The 17007-nt window shown below is 42.1% G+C and overlaps 2 protein-coding genes across 5 annotated transcripts; both read right to left on the reverse strand.

Moving 5' to 3' along the window:
- Window positions 1-5678: 5678 nt before the first annotated feature.
- LOC121803201 (syntaxin-125-like) lies at window positions 5679-6948 on the reverse strand. The gene has a single exon (XM_042202899.1). It carries the CDS (start codon window positions 6793-6795, stop codon window positions 5890-5892), a length of 906 nt encoding a protein of 301 aa, XP_042058833.1. The 5' UTR covers window positions 6796-6948; the 3' UTR covers window positions 5679-5889.
- A 3386-nt stretch (window positions 6949-10334) lies between these two features.
- Window positions 10335-13814, reverse strand: LOC121805041 (H/ACA ribonucleoprotein complex non-core subunit NAF1-like). 4 transcript variants are annotated; one of them, XM_042204787.1, is made up of 4 exons: window positions 13728-13814; window positions 12388-13277; window positions 11732-11809; window positions 10335-11643 (listed from the first exon to the last, which is right to left on the reverse strand). In XM_042204787.1, the coding sequence occupies exons 2-4, from the start codon at window positions 13132-13134 to the stop codon at window positions 10477-10479; spliced, it is 1992 nt and encodes a 663-aa protein (XP_042060721.1). In that variant the 5' UTR covers window positions 13135-13277; window positions 13728-13814; the 3' UTR covers window positions 10335-10476. The 4 variants fall into 4 exon arrangements, with proteins under 4 accessions (XP_042060721.1, XP_042060723.1, XP_042060720.1 ...); XM_042204789.1 differs by lacking the exon at window positions 13728-13814 and adding an exon at window positions 13574-13709; XM_042204786.1 differs by lacking the exon at window positions 13728-13814 and adding an exon at window positions 13536-13681.
- Between the last annotated feature and the right edge of the window lie 3193 nt (window positions 13815-17007).

Raw genomic sequence — 17007 nt, forward strand, 5'->3', positions numbered from 1 at the left:
ATCCAATTTCCACACAATGTAAAATCTGTATTTGAAAATAAGATTTCAAAATTACGCGCTGAATAAAAAACAGAGCAAAGTTAATGTATGGTAAATCAAAATCAATTCTTAAAAAAGAGAGAAAAAAAATTATTAAAGTACTAGTATAATTTATTTTATGTTGTTCCTTAGTTTTTGTCACGTTGACACGATAATCGAACAACCCACTGTGTAATAAGATGATTAGAGCATCCACAACCGTGCTCTTGCCAGCGCCACGGTTGTGGGCCAGACCCCACTTTTTCTGTCTGCTCTCTGGCAAGAGCACAACACCCACAGATGTGCTCTTCCGCAAGGACGAGCACAATTAATTTAAAATTCAATTACACAAAAACATTTTCATAATACTAAAATTCATTAAAAAACCACAATAAATATTACAAATTACAAATAAAATAAAAAAGACATAATTAAAATCCTAAAAATTAAAAATTACATAATTAAAATCATAAAAATTAAAAATTACATAATTAAAAAACTAAAAATTAAAAATTACATAATTAAACTCCTAAAAATTTAAAATTACATGATTATTGGCTAATATTACCCGAGGAAGACTACGCATCCGACGGCACCAACCCCAATTGTTTTTTGAGACCCAATATCATGTCCTCGTGCGTTTGAAGTTGCATGGGGGTCATAGTTGACCTATCGGCCATATTGAGTTGGGCCAAAAGGGCCCACAACGAGTTGTTCGGGGGTGGAGGTGGAACATAGGGTGCGGGTTCGGGGGTGGGGGCAGATGGAGTCGCGGCGCGACGGCGTTCGGCCGCCGCCTTCTTCCTTCCTTGCGGTCGGCGTCGGGAACCGCTTGGTCCGGCGTCGGGGCTACCCAAGTTAGCTTCGGCGAGTTGGCTAGCCACTTCTTCGCCGGCGTCGGATAGGGATGCCGACCGTGACCGTTTGGAGGAGCCGCTAGAGGAGGATGTTACGCCTCCCAGATACTTTGGGTGGGTCCTCGTTTCCTGCCAAACATTTAGGTACTTGAACGACTTACCGTTCATGGATTGGTAGGTGCTCAGCGCCGCAGTGATGATGTCGACCTCGCTCCGGCCGCTCCCGGCATTCCGCGACTCCTGGAGGAAATAGCCATTGAACTTGCCAATTTCATCGTTGGCTTGGCCGATGCAGTTGCGCACCATACTCTCGTTGCGCTCGATCGTTCCCGGCGGCTGGTTTGCATTGTATCGCCGAGAGACGCGCCACCAAAAGTGATCGACGGATTGGTTCGTGCCAACCACCGCATCTTCGGAGATTTCCAAGTACGCCTTGAACAATCTATCCATCTCCGCTGGTGAGTACGGTGTGCGGACACCGACGCGAGATGGAGGAGTCGGAGTTTGGGAAGGGACGGGAGGCCTAGGCTCCGGTGTCCACCCGTATCGCCCATCGGAGGCACCTTGCTCGTCGACAGGGTATGGCCGGTAGCCACCCGGAACGCCCGAATCTTGGGTGAGAGGAGGGGCCGAATAGTCCGTTTCCGGACTAGGAAACAGTTGTGAACCGAACCATTCGGGGTTCCAACCATGGGAGCCCGTAGGGTTATCGTCTTGGCCGGACATAGTGATGTTGTAGGGTATGAGAGAATGAAGATGAAAATGGATATGAGAGATTGAAGAAGAAAATGGATATGAGAGAATGAAGATGAGAATTGTGTAGTTTGATGTGATTTTTTGGGAGTGAAATTGGGGGTATTTATAGATGAAAGTGTGTATTTTTGGGGTAAAAAAATAAAAATAAATAAAAAAGTGAAAAAAAACAGTTATAAACGGATATATTTTTTTTGGGAAGTGAATTTTTTTATTTTTTATCGGTTTTTTTAATTAAAAACCGATTTTTTAATTAAAAAAAAATTAAACACAATGGCTATGCCGTTGACGAATCCCAGCGCGCCACGTCAGCTGCTCGATGCATCGAGCAGCGGCGGCGGGTAGCGTCCGTGCCAGCGGCGCAGACGGCCGTAGCGACGGACGCCACCGTTGTGGATGCTCTTAGAGCATCCACAACGGTGGACGGCGGCCCCGCGTCCGTCCGTGCCAGCGAGCAGGCGACGTGGCGGCTTACGATTGGGCAACGACATAGCCGTTGCCTTTGAATTATTTTTTTTATTTTAAAATTCGATTTTTAATTATATGAAATGATAATAAAATAAAAAAAATATTTTCTAAATCCCAAAAATATGGCCGTTTTTTCCCGTTTTTTTTTAATTTTATTGATTTTTTTTTATTTTTTCCCCCCAAATCATCTATAAATACATACATTCATCATCCATTTATCACATCAAATCATCTCTCATTCATCTCTCATTCATAATTCTCATACAAACTATCAACACATTCATCCCTCACTCAAAACCTTAAATGGATTTCACCTATATTATGGCGGAGGCGGAGCGCGAAGAACAAGAATACTACGAACAACATCGTGCCGCTTACGAAGCATACGTCGCGGCGAATACCCCCACTTCTCCTCCTCCTCAACGAACCAGATCAAATCGCTGCTACATCCATCATGACCGGGAGGGAGCCCACGAAAGGCTCGTTGCCGACTACTTTGCCGACCAGCCGCAGTTTCCGGCAGATTACTTTAGGCGTCGTTTTCGCATGTCAAAGCGCTTGTTCATGCGAATTGTCAACACATTGTCCGCACGTGTTGAATTCTTCCAAACAGGTCCAGATGCAGCCGGCCGGCAAAGTATCACGCCGTTGTAGAAGTGTACGTGTGCCATCCGACAACTCGCTACTGGGCAAACGGCCGACATCTTCGACGAGTATTTGCATATCGGTGAGTCCACTGGAATCCTTTGTCTAAAGAATTTTTGCGAGGGCGTTCGTTGAGCTTTCAGGGATGAATTCCTTCGGGCACCCACCACCGATGATTGCCAACGGTTGCTTCGTCTTCACGAATCATTCCATGGCTTTCCCGGAATGCTTGGCAGCATTGACTGCATGCATTGGAGGTGGAAGAATTGCCCGACTGCTTGGAGGGGGCAACACTTGAGCGGTCACAAAGGCGGCGGCCCAACGCTTATCCTTGAGGAGGTCGCCGACTACCGCCTATGGATTTGACATGCATATTTCGGCGTTGCTGGATCCAACAAAGACTTGAATGTGCTATATTCTTCACCACTCTTCAATGATGTGATTAATGGTGTAGCACCGGCGATCGACTTCACCATCAACGGAAATAGATACCACATGGGTTACTATCTCGCCGATGGTATCTACCCACGGTGGTCGACTTTCGTGAAGACGTTCAACAACCCGCACGACCCGAGACGGGTTCTTTTTGCGTAGCGTCAAGAGTCCGCACGGAAAGACGTCGAAAGAGCTTTCGGGGTCCTTCAAGCCCGATTCAACATTGTTAAGTCCCCGGCTCGGCTATGGTACGTGAATAATATCGCCGACATCATGTTCACGTGTATTATCTTACACAACATGATTATAGCCGATGAAGGGCCGAGGGCGGCTAGCTTCTACGACGAGGACGAAGCCGGAAGCTCAACAGCGAGGTCTCCCCCACGCCGAGGCGAGCATACGACGGTTGGCCAGAGAATTGAGACAAGGCACACAATGCGCGATACCCGAATCCACAATCAACTACAAGAAGACCTAATCAAACACATGTGGGCGAAATTCGGCAACGCTTAGTGGTTTTTTTAATTTTTAGTATTTTAATTATGTAATTTTTAATTTTTAGGATTTTAATTATGTCGTTTTTATTTTATTTGTCATTTGTAATATTATTTAGGTTTTTTTAATGAATTTGAGTATTATTGAAATGTTTTTGTTTAATTGAATTTTAAATTAATTGTGCTCATCCTTGCGGAAGAGCACAGCTGTGGGTGTTGTGCTCTTGCCAGAGAGCAGGCAGAAAAAGTGGGGCCGGACCCACAACCGTGCCGCTGGCAAGAGCACGGTTGTGGATGCTCTTAAGTTGTTATTTCTCAATTTTCAGTATGTGATGATTTGGAAGTCGAATTTTCCATCCTTGATCAAGACAATTGACATTGTATGTGTTGAATATGGAATAACAATATTGTATTTCCCCTTTTAAAAAAATAATTTATTCTTTAATTTTGAAATTATAATATGAATTCGAATCAAGAGATTGAAACGGGAAAGTAATTCAAAGTAAAATCTTGAGAATCTTAAGGGGTTACTCTCACTAACAAGCATTTGAGTCTCTAGATCACTTAAAATATGCCGGCTAAGCTAAAACAACACTCTTCTCTCCACATATACATACAGGTAATCAAATTTGAATAAATTAATCACAAAAGTGTCATTTTCAGTAGTACTCTTATTTCTAAATTCTAATTGACTCAGTAAACTTCAAACCAGTAAAAAAACATTGATTCCCTAAACTACCCCTCGAATCAAACCAATCTCCAAATCACATATACCCTAAGTTCGTCGGTGAGAATGTGCATCAATTGAGGTTGCTGCATAGTGGGTTGGCTCAATGGAGGTTTAGCAATGCAAGAAGTGAGGTTGCTAATGAAAATTATGTCAAAGCATGTGAGGTATACCAATATTTCAATTTCGTATTTTATTTCATGATACTGTTTATTGGTAATTTAATTGTTGATATATGGTCCTTGATTGTTAATTTGTGAGCTTATTTTTTGTAGGAAAAGTCCGGACATCTTCAAATTGCCCTTTACAAGCTTCAACAATCAATTAATTATACAAAAGAAATTTCAGCTGCAAAAAGAGAAGTTGGAGATGAAATTGGATTACATAATACACTCTCAGGTAAATTATATAGTGTTTATAATTTCATTATAACCGTTAATATATAACTTTATATATGTGACCTATTTTGAAATTATAGAATTGCTCTATTTATGAAATAAAAGAATCTCAACATTGGAAGCTTGGGCAAATATGGAAAGACAACATTCGCATTCTGTTGTATGCAAATTACCCCTCATTGATGGAGCAAAGGTAATATTTATTTTTTATTCCAAAAATTAAAACATGATACTATGAAACATGAGATTAAAACTATGAACAATTTGCAGGTCGAACCACAAATGACTTCAGTTGCTATGTGCCATGCATCAAATATTGCAACAAAAATCAACATGACGGTTGCTACTTTTCAACCGACGGTAATTAATTAAGTTTCTACTAAATTGAGTGTGTATGTGAATTTATGTTTAGAAAAGAACTTTTTATTGTTTTAGGTTGAGAAAACGGTGGGAGTTGTAGCTGAATTAGCAAGGGTGGCTAATGGCTATACAAGAGAAGCGACTGTTGGAAGAATGTTTGGAGCTTTTCAAATTCATTTCTGCATTGGAGGTAATTAAAAAATTTCTAGACATAATTAATTTAAGTTAAAACTAGCTAGTAGTAATTGTTTGTTCGACTTTATTTTTGAATTTGATTGCAGTTGGAGGAGAGGCATTTGAGGGGTAGCATGATGCAATTAAGGTTGAAGGAGCAGCAACAGCTAGGGATGTTGGCGTAACATCTTGTTACACACACTAGCTAGTCGATTTAGTTAAATTTGTAAAAGTAATCAAATTTTGTATTAGAGAATTTGTATTTTGTATTAGAAACAGGAGTATACAAATTCTCAAATAAAGTAAAATTCGAAAGCTACAAAATCGAACACAAATTATATCGGAATCCGGCAATAGAATGTAGATTCGTTCATTCTCAACCAAAGTTACAAAATCCAAATCCAACAATTACTTGCTAAACAACAAATATTTCCTATCTCGGAACGCTATCAAAATTCGATCATTTTGAAGCTACCAAAGAAAAGAAAGGAAAAACCATAACCTATATGAATATATATTACACGATTAATTAAATTACACACAAAAATCACAATGAATTTCTATATCAATTTCGCCATCACAAGATTAGACCATAGCGGGAATGTGACAAAAATAATGAGGATTATAACAAGCAAAACGGCGTAGTAATACCACTTTCTTGACTCCTTTTGGATCTCACGTGCGTCCTGCAGCTGCTCCGTCCCCCGCCGCACAAACGAGCTTGCGTGTGCCACGTGGCTCTCGATGTCGTTCAGTTGCTGCCCTTGTGCCTCCACAAGCGCTGCCATGTCGAGGAAGATCTGGTGGAGTTCGATGAGATTTTTCTCGATCTCCTTCACAGCATCGTGCCGCTCCTGAATCTCGGAAATCGCGTCCATTATTTGGCCGCGCCCTTGCTCTTGGATCGCCTTTTGCATGAATGACTCGCTCTCGCCGCTTGAGATTAGGTTCTCGATGAGATCTTCATCGGCCTTTTGGCCAGTGACGGTGAAGTACCGCCGCCCAACGGTCTCCTTGTACTCCTCATTCATGCGGGCCCGAAGGCCCTGAAAGTCGTCCATCATGGTCTTCAGCTTTTTCCCTAGTCCGCTGACCACTGAAGTCCGCGTCCTGTCAGCTGAAGACCCTGGGCCACAACCTGGGACCCGCCTGTTGGTGGCATTGGACTTTTCCAATGCCTCCAACTTGCCTTTAATGAGTTTGACCCGCTTCAAAACCTGCGCCACGTCAGCATCCATGCGGGCCCGCAAGTCCTTCATGGTCTTGGCATTGTGGACCGTTTTGCTCTCCTCATTGGATTCCTGCAGCCGCTTGTAGAGCTTCTCGACATCGCCCATGTCTTTCTTGACATTCTCGACATCGTCAAAGAATGTATCGAGGTTAACGCCCTCGACGCGGCTGTCGCCACCCGCCTCGAGGTCGTTGCCCTGGGCATTTTTGAAAGAATTTGAGAAGAGATCGTTCATCTTGGCCGCCTATTGGAGTGCTTGTTGCGGTTGGCGGCAGAGTGAGATATGTGTGTGTTTAGATTAAAAGGGGCGGCTGGTCAACAACTTTTCTTGCTCTCTCCGGAAAAGAGTCGCATGGTAGGGTTGGAGGGAGAAGAAAAGAAGAGAAAAGCCAAGATTTCATGTGGAAATTATAAAAAGGTGGATTTGTATTTTTTTACTATTTCAGTAATAAATTAGGGAAGACTTATTTTAGAGGTGTTGAGATAGTAATGGACACCCTAATGTTTAGGTCTATATTGTAGGAGAAGGATGTGATTGTTTTCCTTTTTTTCATTTGGTTTCTTGCATTTCAAATGGGGAGTATAAAAATAGCATTAGGTGTGGTGAAATTCTTGCATTTCAAATGGGGAGTATAAAAATAGCATAGCATTATTAGGTGTTGTAAAAATTACTATAGTAATAAATTCACAAAAGTGTAATAAATCACACTTTATGCGCGTACGACGTCGTTCCTTCTGAAACCCTTTTCCATACTGAGTCGCATCACAAATCTGTCTCCTTCCAACATTCTCAGTTGTCAAAACCTTCGATCTCCCCAAAAACTAGACGTGGTAACAAGCAATGGCCACCTCAATTGCCGCCATGACGGCTCGGAGAGCTGCTACTCTTGCTCGGCTCTCACCATCCACTCGAGCCGCTTCTCTGGTTTCCCGCCGCGGCCTCGCTGGCACAGCTGGTACTGATCTGAAATCTTTATGCTGATTTGTTCGTTAGTGTTAGTATTTCGATTGGTGATTGTTGTGTATCTGATTGATTAATTTTGATTTTGAATCTGCTTGGTGTAAATTAGTTTTTTTTTACTACTTGACAATGTTTTCGAATTTCAGACCTCCATGGGCCACCGAAGGTTAATATTTGGGAAGACCCGATGAGTCCGTCCAAGTGGAAGGAAGAACATGTGAGTAAATAAAAACTCGGTACACGTTTTTTTTGCCAAAAATTGTCAACCAATTATGTAATTAGGGTTCTGGGTTTTTCTTTTTGATTTAAGATGGATGATTGTATGATAAAATGAATGCATATATGGAGATTGGAAACCTTAGGTTGTGTTTCGATTGCTTGAAATAAAAATGTTATAGAAGAGTTATGGAGGATCAGTAATTAGGTAGTGTTGCTTGCTAATGTCTGAATTTTATGATGCAAGTTTTGTAGTTACTTGTTGCTATCTGGAGTTGTTCTTGTGTTTTACGAATCGATTGATATCCATAGACATAGTCATAGAATGTTTTTATTGTGGAAGCTTCAATTTCTTGATACTCTTTGTAAGACAGATCCATAGGAAATAGGAGCAAAGATCTGCCATGTACTTATAGACACTGAATATTGAACAATGTTGAATTTCTTCATCTGGACTAAGTGATATTCTTCATCACTAGAAGTGTGAAAAGTAGGAGTGCATTGGTGCCTTACACTCATAAAAATTAAGCATTTCCTGAACAATGATAAAAATATAGGCTATCATGAAAAGGGTAAAAGATAAGAGAATCAGACTATAAGTTAGTAAACGCACATGAGGCATTCCTGAACAGTGATATAAGTCCTTATCTGGATAATAATTGATTTTTGGGATTTATTGAAGGTTTGTACTAGGAAGTTCTTAATTTTAGTTTGGATTAATTTAGAGGGATAAGCATGAATGCATATGCTGGCTCTTTATAATGGGCCAAGATCCTGTAATTATGATGTGGTTATGTCCTGATTCCAAATTCTTATGAACTCTCAGCTCATTCCAACGGTCAGCTTGCTGGCTAACCCCCTCAGTTTATAGATTCTTTCACAAAAATATGGAGTTGAACAGTTATCATGCAGACTAGTCCACACAAAATGCATGTTATTGTTTCACACAGATAACTTGTCAAGTTTTTGCCTTATGACTTTATGTCAAGATCACAATTCACAAGTATCTTGTCTCATGAACATGAAGTGTGTTTACTAGTAAGTTTCATTGAGTCTCTGACCTCTGTCTGCTCATGTTAAGTGTATTAGTTTTTGGTACTTGCAAGCAGGGTCTGTAACCTTCTCAGATCGCTTCTTAAACGTTTGCTATTTATTTATAATTACATGTCCTTTTGATTTGTAGTTTGTGATTGCCTCTTTAACCGGGTGGTTTACCCTTTTCTACGGAGCTTACAAGGCTTTTAGTGGAGGCACGGACAAAGGAGAGGTATGTTTCTTCTTCTAAATTTTTTAGATATTGCAGCAATTAATAGGAACAAAGCATGTTTATGTAGAATGTTATATATATGTGTGTATGTGCGTGCGCGTCTGCATCTACGTAGTCATAAATAAATACGGATATAACCCATGTTGCTCCCCTATTTTTGATTTTGTTTCCTGACTTGCCTGCAATTACATTGATTTTCATGTACTCTGCAGAAAGTAGAAGAAACAGCACAATAGGGGACAGCGGTTCAAGTTGCTGTTATTTTTTTCTTCTAATATTATGTGCTTCAACTTATTGTTTGTGTGAAGAAAGTTCATCTCCACCTGATTTCTGTAATGATCATTAAGAATATTCAGCTGATTGATTTCTCGACGCTGTACTTTTCTTGGTGGAAGAATGGACGTCCTCTCTTTCCCTAGTCGCTTTCTTGTTCCAACTACATCTTTGTTTTGTTTTACCATTGCTAGTTTGTCACTCTTTTGTATGTTTTGGTTCTACTTTGGAACTGCCTTTTTAACTCCAAATTTAGGTGTGAAATTGGATAAGTGAAACCAGGTTCGAGATTTATGATCTTTAGACATCTAACTTGTTTATGTTATCATGTCAAAATTTTCTCTAAAAATGATTGAAGTTTGGATTTTTTTCATGCATTCTGAAACTCTTGATTTTTGTCTCTATCTTTATTTACAATAGTCTTCGACCTTTTTTCTCTTTAGTTTTTTAAATTGAGGGATAATATCTTCGAAAAAATTGTTGTGCTTGGCCTTTCAGAATGCCGGAAGTATTCTGCTATCATACGACCATAGATTCAGGAAAATGGCGATTCAAAATGGACTAAATTAGTAACAAATTATGCATTACTCAGTGGCTTATGATGATGATTTTAAATTAATCTTAGCCTAAGGAAAAATATTTTTGGCATGGTAATAATATATAACACGTTCATGACTTGTACTATTGAAACAAATTAGACAATGCAACATGAAATTCTAAGAAGCACAATGATAAACCAAGTGTGAAACTTAATCAGTAATTTGTCTCTAAATCTCGAAACTTTGTACTAATAAATTAATAAATGCCTAGAAATATATCTTTCAGACACTATTTCTACTTCCATATTTGTCCAAGAGTTTTCATCGAATAAATTAATAATTGAGACAATCAGACAATTAAGTAAATACTTGCAGTTCCATTTTACGGCTTGTTCATCCCAACTAAAAGAAAAAACAAATTATCTCCTTAAGTTCATGATCTGAATTCTTGTGAAAATTTATGCTGCATGGCAAAAGGTGTAAATAAAACATGGATTAGTTGGAGCAAAACTTGAAAATTTGTGGAGAGTAAAGCTCACATGAACCAAAAAGGTGAACATGAAACATGATTACATATTATACAACATGTAACTACAATAAATAAAAGGTTCGCAAAGGGAAGAACAAAAATTTGACAGAATAATTGGAATAAAGTATTTCTCACGAATGCCTGCCCCTGCCCCTGCCACCACCATTACGCCCTCGGCCCCTGTGATGTCTTCTTCCACCACCACGCCTTCCATTGAAACTCATGGACGGAGGCGGTGGCTGCAAACCTAAACTATCTTGGGATCCCTGAGACTGGACTGCTTGATCTCCGCCACCATTCAGAGGCTGTGGTGGACCTTGCTGGCCTTGCACTCCAAACTGAGGCGGTGGTGGACCTTGCTGGCCCTGCACTCCAAACTGAGGCGGCGGTGGCCCTTGCTGGCCCTGCATTCCAAACTGCGATGCATTCTGATCCATACACCAATGTGGAATCATCCTACCAATATTTTGTAGTCCAACCATTGGATTAAAGTTTGGTGGCATCCCGGTGATCATACCAATTTGCTGTTGAAATGGTGCACCCGCCGGGAACAGGTAGGGTAAGTTTTGCTGCATCCACAGCATCCCGTTTGGCGGCAATCCAGCAAGAAGGTTTGCATTTAGTTGCTGATGTTGCGGAAACCCATTGTTCCAACTTCCAGTCGGAGCAGGAAAGGCCGGTGCTTGAGGGCTTTGCTGGAACAGAGGAGAAATGGCACCTTGATCACCAAAACCCTGCTCATAGCCTGATGAACCCTGGTGATGACTGTCTTGATTTAATGGTGTTCCAACACGAGCAAAATGTTGGTTTTCGCCACCTGGATGAGTTTGTGCAGTAGAATCACGTTTATTGTTCCAGCTCCCGTTCCCTTTCTGATTATTCTGCTGACGTTTCTCCTTCCTCTTGTTTCCAGGCTTGGAATCATTTGTTCCCCTTTTCTTCATCTTCATCATTCTCTTGAACTCGGCCTCTTTCTCGTCATCCGAGAATTCAGCATCCTCAGATAGCTCTTCGTCGTTCTCATTAGATGCATCATACCCTTTCTGGTAGAGATTCTTGTTATTTAGTACATGATCTGCAAACTCGGCAACGAACGAGATCAAGGTGCCTTGTTGGATACCAGTTGGGACTTCCTCCTCAGAGTCGTATCTCACAATGTAGTAAGGGTTCTTCACAGGCCCAAAAATTTCATCAACAATCCCCAGCGGTGATCTGCTATCAGTAATCCAAAGAATTGAGCCTTCATTGAGAGGATTGTGTTTCTCGACACCTTCCACAATCACTTGGGCGCCAATCATCTGTCCAATGTTAATAATACTACTCAATCCAAGAAAACCAAATCAAGAAAACATTATCAATGAATGCAACATAGCAAAGAAGTTTTACCGACAAAACTGTTCCAACTGGAATGGTTTGATGATGTGGTTCCAAGGTCACATCAACACAAGGAACAGGAGGGAGATCCTGCATAATAGGAAAGAAAGAGTAGAACAACATAAGTGTTTCACATTATGAGCAAATCTGACTACAGATTACAGAAAGCGAAACCATGAAAATGCATCCATCATAAGATAACTGTGAGCAATCATCTGTTGACAAATGACAGATATTGAATGAATTGTTGGTTCCAAAACAACAGGTTGCATGGTAATGGTCCTTGCAGAACTTAGACTTCCATTAGAGCTTTGTAGCTATATAATTCCTCCTCATTTTTGCTCGAACATAGGGCATGGCAACTTTCGTTGCACGAAATGAAGGTATTTCACATAACACAGATATCAAGCATCAAAGGGCACGGACAATACCTTAATTACCAAAAGATCCTTTTCTTAGTTCAAATCTAACTCAATTTTTTTGACATTTTCTAAAACTTGAAGATAAATAAAATACATTCAACAATTCCCTCGTACTCAAATTTTCAATGTTTCATAAGTAAGCAGCATTACAACACCAAATTGCAATAAACAAGACACATACATTAGATGGAAATTCATGCATGATATACAGAAATCCACCAAATTTACAGAGACACAATCACAAACCTTGAGCTCATTCTTAGATTCGATCGGGCCACCTCCGGCACCACCACCATCCTCATCTTCAACATCACTCCACGAAACCATTTCTTCTAAATCAGACAACATAATCTCACCATCTTCCATCTCAGTCTCCTCATCACCACTACCCTCTCCATTCTTGCCTGTATTTTCTCCATCGTCATCGTCCTCACTAGAACTAGAGGAAGACGAAGAAGATGATGAATCCGACGAGCTCTCGTCTTCATCTTCACTCTCATTCTCACTCCCATCTCCATCATCCACACTCTCATCAACCTTATTCTTATTGTCACCAAGTACAACCACATCACCATCACTCTTCATACCATCACAAGTACCAATTCCTACTTCCACACTCTTGGAGCTGTCTTCTGTGACAGCTTCTTCAACACCACTATTCTCATGGTTCAATGAAGCAACAACTTGAAGAACACATAGATTTTTTTCTGCTGCACCATCTAAGCTCACTTTTCCAAGCTGCTCCTCAACCAAACACCCTAAATCCCCCAAGTTTCTGTCACTACACTTTTCAACACATTCCTCAACATCACCCTCAATTTCTCCATCTTCCAGCTCTAAACCACACAAAGGTTCTGCCTTTACAGTCGAACCCTCCAAAGCTTTCCCCAAAACGTCAAATTCCTTCCTACCATCAACTAATTGACCTCTAATGGATTCAAAATCGACCACTTCTTCCCCTAAATCAGGCATATTCACACCGGCGCCTTCCATGAACCAGCCGCCGGGTGCTGAAAGTCAAGGAACGAATCAGAAAACGATGAGGGGAAATCGTCAAGCTCTGGAACAAAGAGTTCAGTTGGTTTCTTGGTGAGGTGTTCGTCCTCTTCCGGGTTCGGTCCTTCAACAGCGGGAGTCTGCAAGAAACCAACCATGTTAGCCGTAGAATCTAGGGTTGTTGAGGTGGATAATTTCAAGGTTATATACACATATGGGGATATTTGAAAACAGAAAATCAGCGAGGTTAATTATAAGTAATTAACAGAAGCCCAGTACAAAGACCAATGTTTTTTTACTGCACAAAATTGTGAAGGAGGCAGCCGAGTTCAATCTATACAAAGAATAAATTTTTCGCATAAAACAAAAGACAGGTATACATAAACATAATTGAGTACTTGGACAACGGAAATTTTCTTCAAATCGCGCCTCAGACCTCAAAAATCATTCATTCTCCCGTCGAATTCCCACTTATTGCTCAAATTAGCCCTAAACCCCTATATCCCCATCTGAAGCTCGACTAGGCGCTAATTTCAATCAAATTGCGATTTTTGGGAGGAATTTTCACACAATCAAACGGTGATATTCACCTGGAACTTGCTTCAAAATCACAGAATTGTAGCAGAAGGATCTGCAGCAATAATTTACCTAATATTCCTTAAACCCTAGGGTTTATTGCACGGTATTTGTACCAATATAGAGTTGCCTTTTCCATATTTTTGTTTTATTTTTTATTTTCTTTTTCCTAGTCTGGGCTCCATCCATCGTGGCCCTTGTTTCGGCCCGGTTTAGATTTCATGATTCCGACCTAACATTATTTAACTATTCCTCTCTCTATTTTGATATTGATTTTTGGACCTATTAAAAACATGAGTAAATTGATTAATGCTAAAATTGGGAGTTGCACTTTTTAAGTTTTTGAAATAGAAAAATTAAGTTTAAGGATCACGAAAAGGAAAAATTACATACAAAATGTCTCTAATGACTATTTTGAGTATGCCCCTGAAACTATAAATGGTGTGTGAGTTTTTTTTATCTCCGATTATTTCTTTTATGATACATGTAAAAAATCATGGATTAAATATGCCCGGTCAATGGATTTTGACCAAATAATAAATGTGACGAGACATTTAATTTTGTGAAATTAAATGACATAGCGTCGATCTACATTTTACGTAGGTAAATGTAGTATATTCACTTTCTCAAATCCGATTTCCGGTGAGTGAGAAATAGTGGATTAAAGTTGGGCATAATTAGCTTTTAATTAAAGCTTGGAGATGGAGCTTAGGGAATAATTAACTAGTGTTAATTATCCCACATTGGAGGATTAACACATCTTTAATGTGTATAAATTAAGTGACTTTATGTTACTTAATAATTATAGTGGACCAAGATGGGTGAAAGAGCCCACACGCGCGCACACGCGCGCGCCGCCGCCGCCCGCCCGCCCGAGCCCGAGCCCGTGCCCGTGCACGTGCTCGTGCTCGTGCTCGTGCTCGTGGGCGCGGGCGCGGGCCGCGGGCCTCGGGCCTCGGGCCTCGGGCCCGGGCCCGAGCCCGAACCCGAGCCCGATCCCGATCCCGATCTCGATCTCGATCTCGATCTTGGACTTGGACTTGGACTTGGACTTGGATCTTGGTCTTTGGGCTTGGTGCTTGGCCCAAACTATTCTTTTTGGACCACCGCCGAGTCAGCAATCCAAGTGGCTTGACACGTCGTCAAGCGAGGCACAGTCACGGTTGCCACGTGAGAAATCCACACGCTCCACACACGGATGGCACACTCCTGCCACACGTCTGTAACCGACGTCGGTTACGAATTGCCATGATGACAGCCATCATGGCTGTTGACCCCCTGCAGTGGACTGAGCCTATAAATAGGCCAGCCATTCCATGCATCACTACACAATTCAAAAAGCATTCTGCATCATAAGCTCTCTCCCTCTCCCTGCATAGTTTTTTCTGTCGAAGCTCTGCCCTCTCCTCCATCCAGTTCGCCGGAGCTCTGTTGATTGCGGTGCTGCATCAATAGAGACGTAGCCGTTTTACCTTTGGGGACGACACGCCAAACCGAAGAGCACTACCGGGGCGTATCTCGTCTTGCGGGAAGAGGCCTCCTCGACTCGGCTAATCACACTGGTTTAGTAGTTTCGATTATACGTTGTATTTTTAAGTTCAGTTCTTCCTTTCCTTTCTTTTGGGTTGTATTACGCCCGGTAGTTATCTTTGTAATCCCAGAAACCACCAATCGCAAGACGAGATAACTTGCCTTTGAAGGAATTTGGACTTCTAAACTGAACTAAAACTTTCGAAATATTAAACACCTTTGCTGGAGATGTCTACCGACTCCAACACCGCCGCTGCCACCACCGCCGCCGCCATTCCCTCCACCATGGCGACCACTGGACCGGTCAACACTTCATCGATTCCCTCGATGATGCCAACTCCTGGCTTCCCAGCCGCTTCATCCACCGTCCCTTGGGTTTGGGACAACCCCTTCGGGGCGTCCACTGGTTCCACCTTTGGTGGTTCGGTTGGTTCCACTTTTAGTGGTTCCTTCGGATCCTTTAATGGATCGAGTGTTGGTGCCTTCGGGCTCAATACTAGTGTTGGATCTTTCGGGATCAACACGAATGCTGGGGCCTTCGGGTCTCATGCGGGTGCTAGTCCCTTCGGGGCTGGTACGACCATGGCGGGCTCTATGCCCAACATGAATGGTGGGGGCTCTATGCCCAACCAAGTTGTTGGCTCCTTCGGGGGCAACGGAATTGGTTCCTTCCAAGGACCAACTGCGGCACCTTTGGCACCAAGAATGATGCCACCTGCCGAGAAGCCACCAAAGTTTGGAGGATCTGACTTCAAGCGGTGGTACCAGAAGATGTTGTTCTACTTGACAACATTGGGCGTCGCCAACTTCCTCACGGAGAACGAGCCGCCCGCGCCAAGCGACCAAGAGACTAGGCTCGAAGTCATGGCGGACTATGAAGCTTGGAGAAAAGGGGATTATCTATGTAAAAACTTTATTTTAAGTGCATTAGATGATAGCCTCTATAATGTATACTCCAATGTAACCACATCTAAACAAATGTGGGAAAGCCTAGAGAAGAAATATAGCATAGACAATGCTGCAGGGACTGAACAGGTTGTAGCATCCAAGTTTATGGACTACAAGATGGTCGACTCTCGACCCATCATGGAGCAAGTCCAAGAGCTCCAAATGATCATCCACTCCTTAGTGGCTGAAGGGATGACCTTGCCCGATAAGTTCCTAAGGTGCACGATCATTGACAAGCTCCCTCCAAGTTGGAAGGACTTCAAGAGTTATCTCAAGCACAAGCGAAAGCAGATGACCCTTGAAGACTTGATCGTGAAGTTGCGCATTGAGGCCGACGTGCGCAAAAGTGATCAAAAGGCTAAGGGCTTCACCCCAAATGAAGCCAAAGCCAACCTGTTGGAGCGGGGCGGTCCCTCCAACAAACGCCCTCGCCCAAACCGTCCAAACGACAAAGGGAAGGGAAAGCAGCCTTCAAAGAAGTTTGAAGGCGACTGCTACAAATGTGGCAAACCGGGCCACTTTGCCAAAGACTGCCGCAGCAAGAAGAAGAAGCCGGCAGCCCACGTCGTTGAGAAGGAGTTCAAGGACTGGGATGAGAACGACCTCATTGCAGTGGTCACTGAAGAGGTTAACCTTGTTGATAACAAGGGAGGCTGGTACATCGACACCGGCGCTACTGCTCATGTTTGCTCCGACAGGAGCAAGTTTGCCTCCTACACTGCTGTTGAAGGGAGGAAGATCAACATGGGGAATCAAGCATCGTCAGAAGTCCTCGGCGTTGGCAACGTGATTCTCATGATGACGTCTGGCCTAACT

The sequence above is a fragment of the Salvia splendens genome, chromosome 5, assembly GCF_004379255.2.
Source record: "Salvia splendens isolate huo1 chromosome 5, SspV2, whole genome shotgun sequence".
Lineage (NCBI taxonomy): Eukaryota > Viridiplantae > Streptophyta > Magnoliopsida > Lamiales > Lamiaceae > Salvia > Salvia splendens.

Coding starts and splice junctions, on each gene's coding strand:
- LOC121803201 (XM_042202899.1), bottom strand. CDS start 6,795: ATGAACGATCTCTTCTCAAATTCTTTCAAAAATGCCCAGGGCAACGAC.
- LOC121805041 (XM_042204787.1), bottom strand. CDS start 13,134: ATGGAAGGCGCCGGTGTGAATATGCCTGATTTAGGGGAAGAAGTGGTC. Junction 11,810..12,387: donor AATCTAAGAATGAGCTCAAG/GTTTGTGATTGT, acceptor CCTATTATGCAG/GATCTCCCTCCTGTTCCTTG. Junction 11,644..11,731: donor CAGTTGGAACAGTTTTGTCG/GTAAAACTTCTT, acceptor AACATTGGACAG/ATGATTGGCGCCCAAGTGAT.